Below are 16,340 nucleotides of genomic sequence, written 5' to 3'. Positions count from 1 at the left end.
AGGGAGTGTAATCCGACCTCTTATAACGAGCCCTGCACCCATGTGATCCTTACATAATCATCCATAAATTAAGGGGGCTGTCTAGTTTAGAAACTCCCTGAATTGAGAAAAGTGGTGTCCCCCGTTCAGGATCCTCATCTATTGGCGAGTGGAGAGGGGTTACAAAGAGCGTCTCTCGATCTAGAGGACCTGTCCTGTATTACACAGACAACACATTTATATGAATGGCTACTGTGCAAGGCTTTTTTTCCCCTGTGGTGGCGCTGCAGGGAAATAGAACACTTACTGCCAGGTTTCCCACAGGATCACAGCCGATCGCTGTGGTTTGTGCAGCAGGTGGCCAATTTGTGATTAGATTATTGTCAAGGTACCCTTCTAACAACTAAAGGGTTGCCCAAAGCAGAGAACCCCTTTAATATTGAAATACTAAAGTAGAGATTGTGAAAACCATAAGGAATTGATACACAAATTATATTAGAAAATTGCAGAACTTTATTTTACAATGAATAACCTTTATTTCCTGAGATCATAAGACCCCTATAAACCTTCATAAGGAGATGTACAGATACAGAATAGTTTATTTTCAACTATGTAGGCATAAATGTGCCTGTATAGGATGCATTCAGGTACTAACAGGTAGAGTTCCTCTGGCCTTGTGGGCTGAAGTGGTCAAAGGCAAATGCTTTAAATGAGTGAGCAAAAAATGTAAAATAAAAACCTAAAGCCCTATATACAGAAGACTTTCAGAATATAAGCTTTATACAAATATTGCTAAAAGAGCTGTCCAAATTCCGAATATATAACCTGATAAAAAAAATATGTGATGGGTTATCAGTGAAAGTTACAGAACCCCTGTAAGAAGGGGTTCTCAGTCTGTGCTCCCCATGACAACACTTCCTACCTTGCCACGCTGCGTTGTCATTGGATGTATTCAAATGTCATTTTCAAAGCCCACATAGCTGCTATTAAAGACAGTTAGGGTGCGGACACTGATGTATATGGAGATTTGAATCTACACACTGTCCCCATGACAACACAGTCACTGGAGAACTAGGCAGCAAGTGTTGTCAGTGGGACAAAGACTTATTTTTTTTATTTTTTTTCTAAAAGATGGCTTAAGCACATCCTATATCTAAAATGAAGAACTTTACGATCTTATTTATATACTTCCTAGATAAAAGGTTGCATGAGAAAAATGAAGTCCTTATACAGAGACATGCAATATAATGAGGCAAGTCATCAAACACATCATCAGAATGAATGATGTCACAAATAAGTGGCGCCTGTTTAACACACATTACGGAAACACAGATGGTTACATATTCGGCCAAACACTAACTTTACTTCACTTCAGAGGCTTTTACACCAAATGACATTACATGGATTAGAAACATGATAAATCGTGTGAGTCACCTATGGATTATTAACACCAGGAAATGAATCTACAAATCATTTGTACACCTTGAAACCACCATGGATTAATGTAGAAAGGCACCCATACTCCGTGTTGTAGAAGTCTCACCTGGAGGAGGGGGTGGAGGCGGAGGAGGAGGTGGTGGTGGTGAAGGTGTGGGACCACCAGAGATACCTGGGGGAGTTTGGGTAGTGAAATAACGTGTATTGTCAGAACAGACAAAGGTTGTAAAGTGACGCTTTGTAGTCTCAACACATGATATGCAATAATCTGATCAATACATAGCACTTCATGAATACTTTCCTAATTCCTAATTGTAAGGTTGGCCATACACCATACAATTTTAATGGAGGAGGATGACAAAAAACAATAACTTCAGGATGATCAACGCCCCCAACATAGTCCAAGATGAATATACATAGGCTATCAGTGAGGCAGTAAGTCAATCACCCCTCTATAGTGGACAATGTACAGCCAAAACTATTTTACATGTTTGGGAGTCCCTGGTCATGGCTGTAAGTAACAACTCAACGCGTACACATTTTTCTACGTGATGCAGGTGTTTTTTGACCAGGAACCTAGGCTGTGGTCACACTAGCATCATGGCTTTATAAAGGAGCCATCTGTTTTCATACCACGTATATCAGCGAACCCAGACAGACCCCTATTGACTTTAAGAAGGTCCGTCTGGGCTTTTGATATTTATTATGACAAGAATAGTGCTGCAGACTGCTCTATTGCTGCAGTCAAAAATAGGAAATGGCAATGGAGGCTCAGAACCCTGGTGCGAAAACTATGCAGCTTATAGGATAGTCTATCAAATCCTCCTCTAAACTCCTGTAAAATTGTAACGTATATGGCTTTAAAAAAAACAACAAACATCTTGCATAGTGAAACGCGTGTGGATCAGAGGTCATCTGTTATATAGACATTCCTGGGAATTCCAGTTCGATGTAAAAACTACTCCGAGTAACTTGTCAACTACCGCCCTCTATAACAGCGGACTCTAAATAACGGATTCTCAGACGACCTGGTGCCACAGTAGGTGCAGTCAATGAATAAATTGGGGACACCAGGAAATCTGAATGTAGTTGAGTAAAATCTGAAAGCTGGCGGAGAGGGCAGAAAAGGTCAAATCCCTTGTGGTCACCCTCCATATAGCACAACTGTAACCTGATCAGTCCAAGCGGCAATGAGTAGTCTCGAACGCTCATTTTACCTATTGATAAAATCCATAAGATCCCATGATGCCAGGTCTATACCAACAGTGCCCACATCTCTGTAGGCAAAAAGTTGATTTGACCATACAAGTACTGTTGTGTTAATAACTTGTCTCAGATAGTGCTATATCCAAAATGCCCTGCGCACGTTGAGTCTCGGAGATACCCAATCATGAAAGGAGAAATACATCTCAATGACCAATTCTAAGCCTAAGCCTAATGCTTCTGGAGCGGTCAAGATCCATATACTGATGTGGTGAAGAGGAGAACGTTCCCTAGATTGACCTTCCTTGGTTATGTCTTCTATGAAGTCTGACTAGTGTAACAATTCTAACTTCTGGATACCACACAATGAATCACTGTGAAGATCATGATTAACAAAGGCAACAAAAGAAAGAAAAAAAAAAAGTCCTACCTTGCCCAATGGTTGGCGGTGAAGGTGTTGGCACAGCTATAGGAATGCCAATGCTGCTGCTGCCACTGTTTTCTCGACTACCGCTTCCACCACTGCTGCCACTGTTGATGCAACACATCAAATTCAGATGTCTACCACTTATTTTCCTGCATTAAAAGTGGTCTTTGTATATTCGGTACAAAATTGGGTGTCTGGGTGAGAAGAATCCATGAGGCACTTATAGCATGATATGAGCCACCAAACTACATCTCCCAGGATGCCCTCACTCCACTCATCCAACCGTTCACCTGCGAGTTAGGTTGGGTATACACATGTTGAACCGTCCTGCCAACCGCTTTAAAATCCGTGTGTTACATGCAGATTTCATAGTGGCTAAAGCTGCAGATTTTACTCATTGTAACAAGTGAAATCATATGAAAATTGGTGGCAACAGAGAAGGAACGCTGCAGATTTGTCAAGCTGTAAGTACATGTTTTTTTTTAATGGTACTGTACTTTGTTGTGGCATTTCAGTGTGGATTCTGCAAGAAATATGTGGTGTGAACTCGGCCCTAGAGAAAGCAGATATGATGCTCTATTTGGGGTTGCATGAAACATCAGTTGACGCAAATCCTTTTGAAAATTGACCAAGACACCCTTGTGTGAATTCAACCACCTACAAGCCGTATATGGAAAACAGCAGCAATACAAAGTAGATTAGTATTTTAGTACTTTAAAAATAAGAAAAAAAAAATGATACAATTATTTTTTATTATTATTAAATTAGTGTTTTCAGGTTTTTTTATTTTTGTTTTTTTTAAACTAAATTAAAAAGGTGCTTTGTGATTTTAAGCTCTATTTTGAAAAAAGTTAGGTTTTGTATCTTTCTTTGGCAATTTTATCAGTTCAGCTGAACGGACGTCTCAGCTGAGAGTGCGTCCTGTGTCTGACACACAGGATCCACCTGGTATCAAATCACAGTTATAAACTTATATTAGGTGGATCCTAAATAGGACCCACTCAGCCGCACCGTCAGTTTAGCTGAACAGACGGAAATCGGCTGAGAGAAAGATATAGCATCTATGTGTACTGGATAGACAAAAGAAAAAAAATGCAATAAATAAAAATCGACAAAAAAAAAAAAAGTGCTTAAAATCACAACACACTTTGATTTAATAAAAAAAAAAATTAAAAAAATTAAAAAAAGTACATAGACTTCAACCACTTTTGAAAATGCCCATTGCTGACCTCTACCTGCACCTGTAAACCTCATTACCTGTGTGTTCTTGGTCTCTGGGTGAGAGATGCGGTCCTGCCTGGACTGTGCTGACTTCCAAGCCTAGCCGGACTGGTCATGTAATCATTAGGAACTGTAGGAGGTTTGACGGGTTCCAGGGTTTTGTACGGGGTATTCCGCCTGTGTAATGAAAATAAATGTAGATTCCATGTAAAGATAGGTCCATAATCCATTTAGTTTTTTAGCCATTGCATCGTATAGGCCTGCAACCCGTACACAAGTACACTGCAGTAAACAATCAATATACCGTGAAGTATCTAATAAAAATATATAAACCTGATGACATTTTCAGGGAAAAAGGAAACGACGTGTGAAGTCTAAAATATTTCATACGGGCCGAGTTATTTTTGTCAAATAGATGTTGGATTTCCAAAAAGTGCCACTTACTGCAGCTATTACAGTGCTAGTCAGGCAGGCTTCCCGTAAACCCTGAATGGCATAGGAGTGATTACACAAAGCGGATTTCTGAATACAGATCTACATGACGATTGCGAAAAGCTGGGTGAAATTTCCAATAGACATTGTAATAGCTGCTTACTAAGGAGGAAAAGTGAGCAACTTATATTTCCAGGTAATTTCTGGTTAAAAAAAAAAAAAAAAAAAAGGGGAAAATCTTTTTAAAGGGGTTATAACCAGTTGATAGCAAAGTGTATAAAGTATAAGAAAGTGTATAATGTATAAGTGTAGAATTTAAAATTCTGCAACTTCCTAATATATTTAATGTTACAATTTCTCACCTTTTTCTAGATCTCGGATTGTGATCAATGAACTTAAATATTTTTGATTTACATACGAAAGCGAAAACCCGTCCTGACCTACTCCTGTTCACAGCTGAGGGTTTGTCAAGACAGAATAAAATTGTAGCAATCTCCTGTGCTGATGGTTGAACACAATGTATGAGCGTAGGTAAAAAGTATCAGCCTGAAGTCCAGGCTTTTCAGCTCACAGTGTATTATCTATACTGGATATAACCGTACCAAATCAGCTGTGAGAAGTATTAGATCTGTATAGGTTCTCAGCCTCTGACAGCAAGTAAAGATCTTAAAAAGGTGAGGAACTGAAAAAAATAAAAAAAGTATAAAAAAAATTAAACTAAACCTTTTTTTGACATTTATAATTAAGCTTTCTTGGCATACAAATGGTCTGCTTTAGAAATCCCATTTTCGAGCATCTTCTTAGGGAATGTTGATTTAATAGAGGGGTCTCCCATTCAGGACCTTCATCTATTAGCCAGAGCAAAGGGTGGCTACAAAGATGGCCAATCCTGAAGACCCAACTCGTGCATTACACACACACAGCCAACTGTTTTCAATGGTAAGTGCGTAATGCTTCATTCCCCCTGTGGCGGTGCTGCAGGCTAATTGAACACCTGCTACCAGGTTCTTCCACAGATTGCAGATGATCGCTGGGGATCCCAGCAGCAGGACACTGATTAGCTTATAAAGCAATAAACTGTCAAACAAAAAAAAAAATATTCCACACAGCGATAAACCCCGCTTAAAGCAAGTTTGTGTTTTGTAGTCTTACCCCAAGGTACCCCGGCCCTGCATTGGTGGACTGGGCGGCTTCTGTGTAGGAGGATTTGTCCTGCTCAATGTTCCGGTTCTCGCTGCCTGGTTACTTCCATGCTGGATAGGAAAAATTAAAAACACATTAGAAAACGCGTTTATATCAGATTAAAATTGTTATTATAGATTATATTAGGATGTCAGGGTTCCCAGACACAGCTTGAGGATGACGTAGGCAGGTAAGCCAATGATGCCTAGACTAAGTAGTTTTTCGGCATTCATTCTCCACTTACCCAACACCATCCGAATATCATTTTAAGAAAATAAATGTAGTTTTTTTTTTTCCTACTTGCCAAAAAGGAAAATATTACTCAAAATATCTCCATCTGGGTGAGATTGCAAGTTTCAGGAAATACCAAAGGCTAAGAGGAGCAAGAGCTTTACAGAACAGTGTGACCCCGTTTTGGGGAACGGTAGGGATGTCAACCTACGGATCCCAAATCTATTTTTTCCTCTGATACGACTATAGCTGCCCTAATAAAAAATAAAAAAAATCGCACACAAATATATGTACACTATAGAAATAGAATAGTCAATTTGGAAAACCATATACCCTTAAATACACAAATAAACCGTCCAACTTGTCTGGGAAGCCTTCCATTAAAAAAATAAAAAATAATGCAAGTGAAAAAAGCAAGAGGTCTATGATAAGGTTAGATTAATGAATAGCTATACTACAACTAGAAGGTCAATACATCAATAATACACGGTCACATCAAGCTGCACTGAATAGAGAGGACTGAAAGACGGAAGCTGTAATGATCGATAGCTCTGCAGCCGCGGTTATTAAAACTACGGGATGGGATGAAATGACGAAGAGCATTGCTTACCTTGGCTTTTAGCCACTTAATGATTGCAAAGGGAGAAACAGAAAGGTAAAGATTAATGAATGGTCACAATGAGAGGTCATATATTAGACATACATGGAAAGAACTCCAATAAGGGACTTCAGCTTTGAATACATTAGAACAGTATCCTGCCTTTAGTCTTCAAACCAATCTACACCGGCAAAGGCCAAACTGCGTACACCAGGGACGGACAAAATGCTGAAGATTTTAGACGTCAGCCAGACCACTCCTGGAGCCAGTATGAATTTAAAGGGGTTTGCCAGTACATAAATGTGTAGCCTATCCGTAAATAATAGCTCTCACTAGGGATGTCACGATACCAGAATTTGGACTTAGATACCGATACTTCGTTTAGTATTGCGATTTTGATACTTTGCCAACAATAATAATAATTTTAAAAAAAAAAGTTCTTCCATTTTCTAATGTGAGGAGCGAGGTGTGACGATGAATTTAACCTCCACGTGCCTCACATTATTAGTCATTAATCCCATCAGGTTTCTCAGTCATAATGGGTTAATGAGTAACGTACATAATGTGGTTAATTACAATTAATGTGAGGCACTTGGAGGTTAAATTCATCACACCTTGTGCCTCACAATAAGTGAAAGTTGTTATTTTATTTTTTACAGCGTACCCATCGTAAAATGACGCAAAAAAATTGTTGTGCAGGTTATTACGGCCGCGCCAATACCGAATGTGTGTAAATTTTATGTATTGAGACTTATTTTAAGGTTTATTGTAAAAAAAAGTGTATGTGTATTTTTTTTATTTAATATTACTTTATTTTTAAACTTGAATGTACTGGCATATATCTATATGCCAGTACATTAGCCTGTGTACGGATAGTACACAGGCAGTTGTTAGGACATACCCAAGTATGTCCCAACAGGAAATATGGTAAGACAGCCCTGGTGTCCTTCAATGGACCCTGGGCTGTCTGCCCATATATGGTATATCCCTCAATCGCGTCACAGAAATTCCCTGTGACGCGATCTAGGATTATCCCCCCTTCTCATTTTCTCCTGAATGCTGCGGTGGTGGTCAGCTTTGATCGCAGCATTCAGGGGAATAGCTGTGCAATACAACCATTGCCCCGCTCCTGACAGGAAGTGCGTGCGCGGTCAGCATGAGGAAATGCGGCCGGCGCTGCACTAATGAGCGGCGGTGCAGGCACTGAAGACTGTTTTGCACAGCGCCCGCCATGTTGTCTTCCGTTCCGCCGCTCATTAGTGCAGCGCTGGTCGCACCACATCTTGACCCCGCGCACTTGTCAGGACTCAGGAGCGCGGCAATAACTATTACACGGCCGCAGCCCCGCTCTCATCCATCCATCCATGTGTTACTATACCGAGCTGTGCGGCCGCACAGCTAAGTATCGAAATACCGGTATCGAACCGTTTGGGGATGCACAGTATCGAAACAGTATCGAAGTTTTGATGCATCGTGCATCCCTAGCTCTCACCTCTCGACAGGTCTTTAGTAAATACTTGTATTTTCCATTAAATAAATTCTGGAATATATTTTCTTAAAACGGTTGTGCCATTTCTCGGTTATTCCTCCTAGAAATGTATTGACAACTGGGTGTTACCCTGGTCAAAGGGGTGTGTTCTTACACAGACTCACTCAACATGGATTGGACAGTGCCCCCCTGTGTAATGACACACCCACAACTGGTAACACCCAGTTGTCAATTTATTCATACATTTCTAGGAGGAACAGAGGAATGGCACATAGTAGAAATCAAGGCAAAGATGGTCCAGAATTTTTTTTATATCAGAGAGAATACAATTATTTCCTAAGACAGACCAGTCCTCTTAAAAAATAGGACGTCAATCAATATTCGGTGGGGGTCCGGCTAACGGGAGCACGGAGGCTGCATCATTCTGCTAATCGGTGGAGGTTGAACCCCCACAGTCAAATACTGATGGTCTAAACTACCATTTGAACTAGGACACTTCAGTCTGGCTATCTAAGAACAGAATCACCATCTCCTTCAATATGTAGACAATAGGTACACTTGACTTTTGCTGGCATATCCTTCAAGGATGGCCGATCAAATGTTTAGTTTTTACCTGCCAAAACAAAACCTCTCTGAAATAGACCAAGAACTAAGCCCAACATGTGATCCTTCGATATGGAAGAGCTTTCAGAGGTTGTCTGGTCACGTTTCCTCTGGATCATGTCGGATGAGTGACCCGGCCATGATCCACCAGGTGCAGTGTATAAATAAATACCCCCTGCTCTCCAGGATCAGGATGCCCTCATTACCAGCTTAAACAGAGGACCATTTTATGAAGATGATGAGGGTGTTGTGAACTGGAGGAGACAGGCCAGGAGAACCCCAGATACCTCCCTACCGTAGGACCCTGGACAAGTAACATTTAGGACACAACAAGCCTGGAGTTAAAAACTTTAGATTGCGTCCATCTATATTTACATCTACACAGCTCAGGATTTACGAAGCCCAGGGGATCAGAACACTGGCTTCCAAGATGAACATGCATGATCCCAGCTTTCTGGCAGAGTTTGAATTTAAATAAGTAGGAGATGCCAGCAAAATAGTCCGTCCAATTACACAATTTCAAAACGATACAGCGGATTTCATTTTACAAACCAAAACAGGCTTGACGTGTTCCTATATGAACATCTACAAGAGGTGCAGGTGCATGCAAGTTGTGCATTTCCTCCCACTGTGCTGCCCAGTAAACTGGCACAGAGTTGGCTGCAGCCTCATAAAGCCATCTATGTACCACGCACAGCTGTGGAAGTGGCGTAGAGCATATAACGTCCCTATCTACCCTGCCAGCTGCAGCCTCGGACATGTGCTACACCCCACAACTTCCTCATCAAAAAGACAGAAATGTCAGTCCATGCACAGCCAAGAGCGGGGCACGGCGGGCGAGAACACAGCAGGGCTGCGAACACGGAAAGTAAAGCCATATTTTACCACAGCAAACTACTGAAAAAGCCTCGAGACTAAATGATCCGGAAATGCAGGTTTTTTCTTTTGTTAGGTCATTTTTCCTCAACGACATATTGGGAAAGGGGCTGCAGCAGGAAAGCCAAATTGTTTCTAGAGACAAGAAATTCTAGGAAAAATTCCTAAAAAATTTGAGGAGCTAACCAAAAAGTATTAGGAGTCATGACCTAAACCTGACACCATATCCTGCGACTGATCTCGAAGACTGATAATACTTTGCAAGCCAACATGGTGGTCAGTAATCAGCAGATTTAGATGGGACGGGTATATCACGGCAAAAAATACCCCCACCGCCCTTAAACAGGTGACACCACTTTTATTAACCATACACCAAAGATAGATGTTGGCTAGAAAGGCTATCTCCTCATAGACATGCGTGTACTTATAGGAGAGCATCAGTCTTTATAACTTTATGTAAAAGTAGGATAAGCAGCTGCCAGTAGTGCTTATCTCCTGGGGGAATATAAATAATCAAATACGTTGTAATTTAATTCTCTTGTGTATGGCTAGCTTTAACCACTACCATATTCTCTATGCAGGAAGGTGCTAGACATACGACAATTCCTAGTACTATATTCTGCGCAGGCTATGCTTTCACCATGTGTTTCTAGTCCGACTGCAGGGAATTGAAGGGACATTTCATTTCCCCCTCCTTGCATTGCCCTATTGTGCGATTTCTCGAATTCATAAAGGATGCAATTACAAGGATGTATATGCAAATCCATAAGGTTAACCAACACCACAATAATAACAGTGCGGCACGCATCAGTGATGATCTGAACAATGCGCAGGACGCAGATTTATTTGCAGTGTCCTCCGCACGTGATTCTATCTGAGAGTTCGTACCCTTTACATCATCCATATATCATGAAAAACAAAAGGCAAAAATAAATCTTCACAATGTCAGGACAGACCAGGGACTCTCCCAGAGACGTTTCAGAAAAGGAGATGGAAATGATTATATGGACTGGCAGGACAATAGGCTCGCCGGAGAGAAAACACATTCCGGATAATTGTGTTGCTGCGCTGATCTTACAACTCCAGGAGGAAAATATCTGTCTTGAGACAATGATCGTTACTCATAGGAACAGATTCCATGATTTTCTTCTTTTTTTGCAGCAGATTACGTAATAAAAAAACGGAGACTCAAGTACTAAATCTTCATGTAGTAAAGCAAGAACATTCTGCTATAGGATTCATACAATGGCCCTCATTTATGAAACTGTTCACACACGTCAAATTTGCTAAAATATTTTGCAACTTTTATCTTTAACCATACATAGCTCAAAGACTTTTGTTGCCTGAGAGGAGAAAATGTGCTAAAAAAAATTAAAGGCCATGTAGAAATATAAATATATAATTTTATTTTTAATAAATGTATTTTGTGTTTAAGCAACTTTAAAATTCACTTTAAAAAAAATCTTAAAAAAAAAAAAAAAAAGAAGTACTTTGTGATACAGCTTCTATGTATCCTGTATACATAGAAGCTGTATCATGCGGTCTCAGCTGAACTGACAACTAGGCTTAGAGTGGGTCGTGCGAATCTCCGACACATAGAATCCAGCGAATATCAATCACACCTAAGTTCATAACTTAGATGTGATATATATTAGCTGGACCCAGTGTGTCAGAGGAACAAAGGGATCTGCTTTCAGTCGAGCTATCAGTTCAGCGGAGACAGAACAATCGAAGCTGTATCGTAAAAAGAAAAAAAAAAAAAAGAAGAAAATACAAAAATACAAAAAAATGAATAAAAAAAAAAAAAGTCAATTAGAAAATGGTTTAAAAACACACTTGGAGTTTATTTTTTTATCAATAAGGTGTACATCGCTTTTAAAATAATCTTCACTATAAAACGAACAAGGTGACTTCCCAAGAGCATCATTTACTAAATTCATTTATTTTTGCACTTATCGGTTAACAACCCATCTCTGCAGGGCATGATGGGACATGTATGGCAGGTCATGATGGGGCATGTCAGCAGGCGAGAATGAGAGCGCTGTTGGCACGTGTGAAAGGTCTACTCTGCCTCCTAGTAGGTGCATAGAGGTTTATCTTTGTGAAGCGTGGGCTGTGTACTAGAGCTCCGTGCAGCGGACAATTACTCAAATGCTATTTAAAGAGTAAAATCATTAAAAAAAAATTAAAAAAAATAAAAAAGAAGAACACAATGACTTTGATGTAAGTGAAACCCCATAGTGTGAGCTGGCCATAAACACTAGATTTCTGTAAATTGACAATTTCTGTGAAATAGATCAACAGTAATGACTATGGTTCCCCTGGAGATAAGCAGTATCAGGAGAAATATGATGGCTGCTGATCTATTAATAGAACATGAACAAAGGGTCTGCATTTTTTGTTTCCAGCTACAGCGCCACTCTTGTCCATGGGCTGTGTTTGGTATTGCAGCCCATCCTCATTCAAGCGAAAGGGGCCGAGCAGAGATACCAGAGACAGCCATTCCTGGAACAAAACCCCTTTTCTTCTAATCCTGGACAACCTTAAATGAGGGAACTGGGGTAAAGTATATGGCCAGCTTACTCTTCCTTGCCAACTTTCAAAGTACAAAACCCTGAAATTATGTAAGAAAAAAAAAAAAAAAGCCTCGCTCAAAACATTTATAGCTTGAAATGCAAAAGAAATTGCATACTGAAGAACAAAATAAAAAAAGAAATGGAAATTCCTACATTCCCAGCTGCTGGGTGACATGTTACATTGGCGTTCGGTAAAAGGGGTTGTGTTATTTGGACAATTCCTATTTGAGCCTATTAACGTCACAGCGGTGGGGCCTCCTCTATGAGCCAGAACAGAGGACCGTGGCAACGTGTCTCCTGCTCTGGGAGGCTCAACATCACCATGTATTACATGGCCGCCTAGTCATTGTAATGGGCACTACATAATGCTACATCTCCCCGCAGATCCTCTACATCGGTAGGTTGATTGGTCGCATGGGGAACATTTGAACACAGGTGCGGCTTCATTCTAACGAAGGGGTTGCCGAGGTAGGACAACACCTTTCAAGTTGCTACCCAACTTTCCACAGACCCCAAGATATATGGACTATTGCAGTAGATTACACGGTAATCTTTATTTATTTATTTATTTTTTTAACTGTGACATGCCAACGTATGGCATCCGGTAAAGGTAGAAGTCATGAGCTTTACACGACGTACACCTAAAACTAACGCGGATAAATCTTTTGGAAGATGAATGCCCGTGAAGGATACTAACAGTGACATCTGACACACGTACAATTAACAGATCCCACAATAGTATAAGTCAGGAAAAGTTTGAGAGTTCATGACACATACGTTAGACGTATCTCAGAAGCGTACGGGTGACGGATGCCGCTGTGATGCATTAAACGTAGGCTGGAATGAACGCCTACGTCCGGAGCTTTTCCCGGAGCATACGTTAAACACAGGACAAAAGTGTGATGTGAATGGAGCTTTACACTCAAGTAAAACGCAGATTTAAATACCATTGAATGCCTGTGGAAAGCCGTGTGCCTGCCCTATGTGCATTATAAAAAGGTAGCTGTTAGCGGCTGTCACCAAGCATCTGTAGAAGATGAAGATCGCTGCATACAGACGTAAGACAACTTGGGGACGGTTATTTCCAACTCGTTTGAAAGGGGGAAAATTCTATTTTTTTAATAAATATGTCTGTGTTTGGTGCAACTTTTTATTAAAAATGTTCACTTTCAGATACAGAGGTTTTGTATCCTGTATACAGAGCAGCTGTATTGTGCGCGGAGACCTGAATCAGTCAGGTCCGCGGTACTGAGGGGTTCAGAGTCCGCTAGTCCTGAGCGTCTGACACGCAGGATTGAGCGGTTACCAATCACATCTAAGTTCATAACTTAGATTTGATCGATAAGAGGTGGATTCTGTGTTTCAGAGACACTCAGGACTCGCTGATACTGAACCAGTCAGTGCCGCTGACCGGACGGATTCAGGTCTCAGTGCACGATACAGCTGCTCTGTATACAGGATAAAAAGCAGCTGTATCTCAAAAAGTAAAAATATTTCTTAATAAAAAAAAAAAAAAAAAACAGCATTTAGAAAGTTGCACCAAAAGCACATTTTTATAAAAAGAATTGATTTCAAAAAGGTGTACACAGCCTTTAATGTCCCTTTAATGAATCGTCCAAACTGCAAGCACATGGGCGCTGTATACAATAAGAACGAAGTCACAGCTGTCGTCTTGCCGGGATTCAATAAGAACTCCAGTGTGTGTGAGAGAAGCGAAACGTCAATCTTCTCTTGTTCTAAACTCTACAATTTATTTGCGGTTCTAGGACCTTAAAAGATAAATACAATATCGAGTGCTGACACCTAGGAAATAGCAGAGCGCTCCGTGTTGCTAGGAGATATCGCTGCGGTTAAACTTTTATTTCTATTTTTTCGTGTAGGTGGATCTCAAATGCAAAGCCTGAAAAGACGTTATCCTTTCAAAACCAATGAGCCAGCCTGGTTATGTGCTTGAACGCTGCCTGGGAAGCACAGGAGGTAGAACACGCACGCACGCACACACGCACACACGCACACACACGCTAGCTGGTATGCGGTGCCCAAGCAAGTAGGCATGCCATGCTCTGTAGTAAAGCTTGCTTTATATTAAGAAACACATGCAAGTGGATCTGCGGCCAGGCATATCCATCTATTACACTGATGTAGTGGTTTAGGGAATTAGTGCCCAGCTTCTTTCATATCCCCCAAGGGTAAAGAGTGCCTGGGGGCAAAGCCTTAGGAATTACACGCAGAATTCATAACATTTTTCACCCAAAAAAAAATGTAGAAACGTAATTTAAGTTCGGAAGATATAAACTGGTATCAAGCAACGTAACAGTAAACGGATAGTCAATATAGAGATTAATGAAAGTCTGGAAAAGATCAGACAAAAAGAGCCAATTAAAGATGACAAATCCCATTAGTTAGAGAGGCCTGAACCATGTCTGCCACAACAGATCCCTTCTCTGCAACTGAAACCTACGTATTAAAGGAAACACGTCCCATATAAGTCTTTTTATTGTGCGAGAAAAATTTCATTTCAGTGACAACATGAAAACCAAGTGTAAGAAGATCTGTTCCACATGACAACACTTCCTGGCTATTCACAAATCAGGGAGAGACAGCAACCATTTAATCATTATATTTTATTTTTAATTTTAAGGAACAAAATGGCATAAGAAATCATGAAATGCTATGAGGCCCAGTGACAATGAGCTATAAGAGTACAGGGGCAGGAAGTGTTGTCATGAGGACTCAAATAACCGGCCTCCTGTGAAAAATGTTCCTGACAACCTTTGCCTTTTGTCTGCAATAAGGAAATCTAGATCACCAGTAATCGAAGGATCAAATACCCTCTGCAGGAAACCAGCAATAAAGCTTTGGCTGTTCTTGTGCAATTCTGTCTACATCCCGAGTTTCAAGGTGGAACATATTTGTTACTGCAGGACATTACATCACTATGGACGAAACGTCAAGGCCTATAGCAATTCACTGCCGCGGTCACATGACATGCCTCCATTATGGTAGAGAATAGGAGAAAGTTACCCAGCCTCCAACCCACCCAGCCTCCAACCCACCCACGTAAACAAGTGTTATAGGAGCCAACAATGAGGGGTCTCGCTGCTAGAAAATCTAAATTAGGAATGATTGTGAGAGATGACCGCCATACAGATCATTGATCTACCAGTGTGACGATCTGCAAATGTGACGGAGAAGATACACCGAATTAAAAATAAAATTAGGGAAACTAGCAGTGTGTTCTGAGCAGATCTTCCTTATCAGATCAAATCCCAGGAAATGAAATGTAACTTCTGACTAACTCATCCCTTGAGAAAGAGGAAAATCGGGTAGGAAAGAAGTAAGAGTTGGGCGTATGGGAGGACATTAGTAAGGAGCGCTTGCTTACCTTCACTCCATGGCCTACATCGTCAAGCACCGTGTAGTCTATGGGCTTGCGAATGTACCTGACTGGACGCTCCATGTTGGTTGGAGCTATAATTTTATGGCTCCGTGCCGTGTTCTTGTTGGTAGTTAAGATGCCGATCTCTCTGCGAGCCACCTTCTCCTTGTGGATGTCCACAGTCTGCATGGAAAAAGACGAGACGTCAGATTGAATGTTAGGATTATATTCTCTTGGGAGTAGAATTATAAAACGTTAAACACCTTTAATCTACCACTCATGGGACTTGATAGATGCCGGACTGTCAAATGTCCTGGATTATTGGACAGTGACGTATATCAAACTGAATAGTAGAGAACCTCTTTTGGTTACAATTGATCAGATCTGCTCAGCCTTTTGATTCGGCTCTTGAGAAATTCGAGCTCATCTTGCAGCTCTGTACCGGAATATGAGGAAGTTCACTAGGTTATTAATTATAAGGGAAATTCCGGGGAATTCTTACCCAATGTATAAAGACTGCGGTTTCCCCTCACATTCTGCATAATTAGTTATCGGAGAGAATTTGATTAGGATGTTGCATAGCAACCAACCACACACGCATCAGGTGACAACAGCGCGTCCCACTCAACTAGTGTGCCAAACAGTCCCTCCCTGCAGCGGTCCCGTGCTTCCTGCCTCCACAGAACAAGGGTTTTGGCAATAAACCT

The 16,340-nt window shown here is 40.8% G+C and overlaps 1 protein-coding gene across 7 annotated transcripts in view; it reads right to left on the bottom strand.

Moving 5' to 3' along the window:
• ABI1 (abl interactor 1) overlaps positions 1–16,340 on the bottom strand; it is a 68,568-nt gene that overhangs the window by 14,583 nt on the left and 37,645 nt on the right. For 2 of the 7 annotated variants that reach the window (XM_075827521.1, XM_075827517.1), the window contains exons 3-8: positions 15,640–15,816; positions 6,723–6,737; positions 5,852–5,952; positions 4,304–4,444; positions 3,050–3,150; positions 1,523–1,588 (exon numbers count right to left, since the gene is read on the bottom strand). In XM_075827521.1, coding sequence (XP_075683636.1) covers positions 1,523–1,588; positions 3,050–3,150; positions 4,304–4,444; positions 5,852–5,952; positions 6,723–6,737; positions 15,640–15,816 — 601 coding nt within the window. The remainder of the gene's footprint in view (positions 1–1,522; positions 1,589–3,049; positions 3,151–4,303; positions 4,445–5,851; positions 5,953–6,722; positions 6,738–15,639; positions 15,817–16,340) is intronic. The other 5 variants (XM_075827522.1, XM_075827519.1, XM_075827523.1 and 2 more) reach the window with 3 other exon arrangements.

The sequence above is a fragment of the Rhinoderma darwinii genome, chromosome 5 (assembly GCF_050947455.1).
Source record: "Rhinoderma darwinii isolate aRhiDar2 chromosome 5, aRhiDar2.hap1, whole genome shotgun sequence".
Taxonomy (NCBI): Eukaryota; Metazoa; Chordata; class Amphibia; order Anura; family Rhinodermatidae; genus Rhinoderma; species Rhinoderma darwinii.
Note: the sequence above shows the minus strand (reverse complement) of the source record. Positions and strands in the feature narration are given on the sequence as shown.